Here is a 3,832-nt window from a genome sequence, read left to right as displayed (position 1 = left end):
TGCTACAGCCTACAGCAAGGAATCATATGCCTACAGCAAGGAATCATATGCATGTCATTGTCAGCCCAACAAGCTACCGTAGCTCGTCCAGCCATCCTGCCTCGAGCAGCAATACTTCCATCAACAAACTCACATAATCAACAACAAAATCACACATCTAGCTTCCTGCCTTCGAATATACTAGAATGTGACACGCTTTTGCTGCGTCGTCCTTCACTCATTGGCTAAGTCTTATATTTTTATTCTGTACGAAGTCTTTTTACGGTTAGTTGGCTCGCTCTTATCAACAATTTCAGCTGTTGGAGCTCAAGACCGATGAGCAACCGCTCGATGAACGTCATGAATGATGACGCACGCTTGAGCGGTCACACCTGAGTTGCTTAGGTCGTCGATGCTCCCTCTGCAACCCGGATCCAAGAGAGGAGGAGAGTTGGAGCAAGGAGACAAGGCGAGCAGTAGGACGTCGCCTTCGTCCCTGTAATCTGGATCCGTGTAGAAGGGGTTGGCGGCAGCTACACAGGATCAAAGAGGGGAATGGGCCAAAATATCGAACGGACTCAAGTGGACCTACAACCGAGCTTCTCAGGGTGCCGGTCAGCCTTTGGGTGACAGTCGCGGAGGAGCAGATCCACCGTCGATTCACGATGAAGGTCGGATGGCCAAAAAAACGTGTTTATCTGCGCTTCCACTTGAACTGCTTTTCTTTTAGATTATAAATTCACCTAGTGACCGAAAAGTCAGTATTTTGGTGAGTTCAAAGGGTTCTCGTACTGTGTGAAAGGTCACATGAGAGTGAGCTGTTTTTTCTAAAATACTCCCTCTGTCTCAAAATATAAAAAAAATATTAACACTACACTAGTGTCAAAAACGTTCTTATATTATGGGATATAGGGAGTATATTTTGAGGCTAGAGTGAGCTGCAGCAACGACCTGACTGTTAACCACTTGGGCGTTGGGCCTGAGAAAGAGAGTGGGCCGTTAGGCGTGTGTGGGCTGGTAGCTCTTCTCCTTTACTTCTCTCTCCGTATAGGAGGAAATGCCGGGGATTCAGCCAGTCCTTCTTGAACTCTCCAGATCCCAGCCTTCATTGCTATCCTGCCAACCCCAAATCCCCAGTTCCGCCGAGGTTCCCACGCCCAATCTGGTGCGTAGCAGCGTCCGCCGGCGATGGGCGGCAAGAGGAAGAGCACCGCGGACGTGAAGACGCCGCCGACAGTGGGCCGGCGGCCGGGCCGCCCGAGGAAGAACACGCCGCCGGAGGCGATCCGGCGCCCGGGCCGCCCGAGGAAGAGCGAGCCGGGCGTCGAGGTGCCGCTGGCACGCAGCCCGGTCCCGGCCCAGACGCTGCCGTCGCCCAGATCCGAGCGCGAGGAGCAGGCGAACGGCGGGCTGCTGGAGCTCGCGCGCGGCGCGGCGGCCATAGCCGCGGCGGAGGAGGAGGAGGAGCAGGTCAGGATGCGCTGCGACCTCTGCCATGGCCCCCTCAGGCCCCCCATCTACCAGGTAATCGAACGAGGCGCCCAAACATTTCCCCTTTCAAGCCGCCTGCCTTGGTCATGGCCAAGATTTGATTGATTGATGAGTTTGTGTCGCGCCGGCCGCAGTGCACCAGCGTGCAGCACGTCGCGTGCCGCGACTGCGGCGCCGGCGAGTGCCGCCCGTGTGGCGGGGACCCGGCCGCCGTCTTCGTCCACAACGCCCAGCTGGACGCCCTCTTCGGCTACATCAGGGTACCGTGCCCGTTCCGCAAGTTCGGGTGCGCCAGCTCCGTCGCCTACCGCGACCTGGCGGCGCACGAGACTGCGTGCGCGTGGGCGCCCTGCGCTTGCGCGGAGTGCGGGTACAAGGGGCCCCCGTCGGGCCTCCTGCGTCATCTCACGGAGTTGTCCGGCCGGCACGCCTGGACCGCCCATAGGATCACCTACGGGATGGACCACCGGTTCGCCGTCCCTGTGCCGGAGTCGTCGGAGCAGCAGTGCGAGGACCGCGGCCTCCTGATCGCGGAGGACGGCGCCGTGTTCCTCGTGGCCGTGGGGGGCGCCGGCGGCGTCCGCCGCGTCACTGTGGTGTGCGTTAGGGGTAACGTTGGCACCGGGCCTGTGTACAGCTCCTCCGTCGAGGTGGCTGGCCCAGACGAGGCGCGCCGGCTGAAGCTTGAGAAGAAGGTGGCGGCGAGCTGCTCGGCCCCCGTCGAGTTCGATGTGTTGGCGCAGCCGGAGTGCGACACGGTCCCCGTGTATCCGGAGATGCTGCACGGGGAGGAGCTCCATCTGTGCATCCGTATCGGCAAGACGAAGATCATCTGTTCCTGAACCCAAGAGAAGCATCAGCAATGTAGCCCTGGAGACATATGTCTTCTCTAGTCTCGTTGAAGTATTGGATTGCCTTAGCAACGTAGTCCTGAAGACATATGTGTCTCCTCTAGTCTCGTTGAAGTATTGGATTACCTTTGTTTACCTGGCTTAGGTATGGTGGTAAGTTGCTTCCAGTCTCTCAAATATTCAGGGTTCAGTTGAGAACTGGGGTTTGGTGTTCAAGGTGACTTGGTTCGGTTGAATCTATCCGTGAAATTTGGTGTTTGATTGGAGTTGCAGTAGATAAATTCCTCTTATCATTCCAAAATCGAGTATTTGGAATGATACTTGTTTGCAATGTTGGTTCTGTTGAATTATCTGTCCCTGAAATTTGGTGTTTGATTGGAGTTGCAGCCGATAATTTCCTCTTATCATTCCAAAGTGGAGTATTTTGGAATGATGCTTGTTTGCAATGTTTATTCTTTCAATCTGCTTGGATTTGTTCTCTTCTTTGTGCTTGGAGGTTGAGGACTCGCTGCTTCTGTCTACTGTAATAATCGCAGGGTTTGGGGGTTGTGTGCTAAGTTGAGTGATGCAGATTGGAGGTCGGTGTTTCTTTTCATCTAATTTTGTTGACACGAAACAGTAGAGCATAGCTCTACTCCGTTTTTTATCAATTGTAGAAGTTCCAGAATATACAAGATGACTTAAGGCAAGCCAAAGAATCTAGCGAATAAGAAAAGGAAAAAATGTATACACAAAAGGAGAGTTAAACTAGTTGTTGAGCAATAACTTAATCCAACTAAAGTGAGCTCAAGAAGATATATGTGCTTCCATTGTTGTTTCTAGACATCCAGATTGCTCAAGCAGCAAGGATAATGATTTCCATATAGAAAGGAACATTGAGTTTGCAATTCAAATCTTCAAAAGCTGTTAAAAGGGGTATTTTATGTAAACTTGATGGAATAGATAAGCACTCTGAGCATTTTGGGCTCACTGCTGCTGATAGACAGAAGCAAGAATTGAAATGGCTTCGGAGCTCTAAAGAGGAGGGAATTGCACAAACCACCACTTATTGGGGCTGGTGTTGCACAAAACACCTACTATACGAGTTTGTTGCGGAAAATACCACATATTGGTGTAATACGTTGCAGATAGGTCTAATCTAGTATTTGGATGCATTGACATAATTACTGACAAATGGGTCCCGCTTCTAAGTGCACGCGTGACAATAAAACCCGGCCACATCAGCCAATGTATATTAGAGGAAAATACCACATATTGATGTAATACGTTGCAGATAGGTCTAATTTAGTATTTGGATGCATTGACATAATTACTGACAAATGGGTCCTGCTTCTAAGTGCACGCGTGACAATAAAACCCGGCCACATCAGCCAATGTATATTAGACCAAGAAGTGAAAAGACCAGAGTTAAAAAAACAATTTAATAAGTGGGCTGGAAGCCGACTCACAAAAATAGATGGGCTGAAAGCCGATGTCGATGAAACAAGACACAACCATCTCGTACATAGTGG

At 51.5% G+C, this 3,832-nt stretch overlaps 1 protein-coding gene across 1 annotated transcript; it reads left to right on the top strand.

Moving 5' to 3' along the window:
- The first annotated feature begins 959 nt into the window (after window positions 1–959).
- On the top strand, window positions 960–2,580 carry LOC125514973 (E3 ubiquitin-protein ligase SINA-like 4). The gene is made up of 2 exons (XM_048680375.2): window positions 960–1,503; window positions 1,605–2,580. Exons 1-2 carry the CDS (start codon window positions 1,168–1,170, stop codon window positions 2,310–2,312), a joined length of 1,044 nt encoding a protein of 347 aa, XP_048536332.1. The 5' UTR covers window positions 960–1,167; the 3' UTR covers window positions 2,313–2,580.
- The last annotated feature ends 1,252 nt before the right edge of the window (window positions 2,581–3,832 follow it).

This window comes from Triticum urartu, chromosome 6A, assembly GCF_056163025.1.
Source record: "Triticum urartu cultivar PI428250 chromosome 6A, HENAU_Tu73, whole genome shotgun sequence".
Lineage (NCBI taxonomy): Eukaryota > Viridiplantae > Streptophyta > Magnoliopsida > Poales > Poaceae > Triticum > Triticum urartu.
Note: the sequence above shows the minus strand (reverse complement) of the source record. Positions and strands in the feature narration are given on the sequence as shown.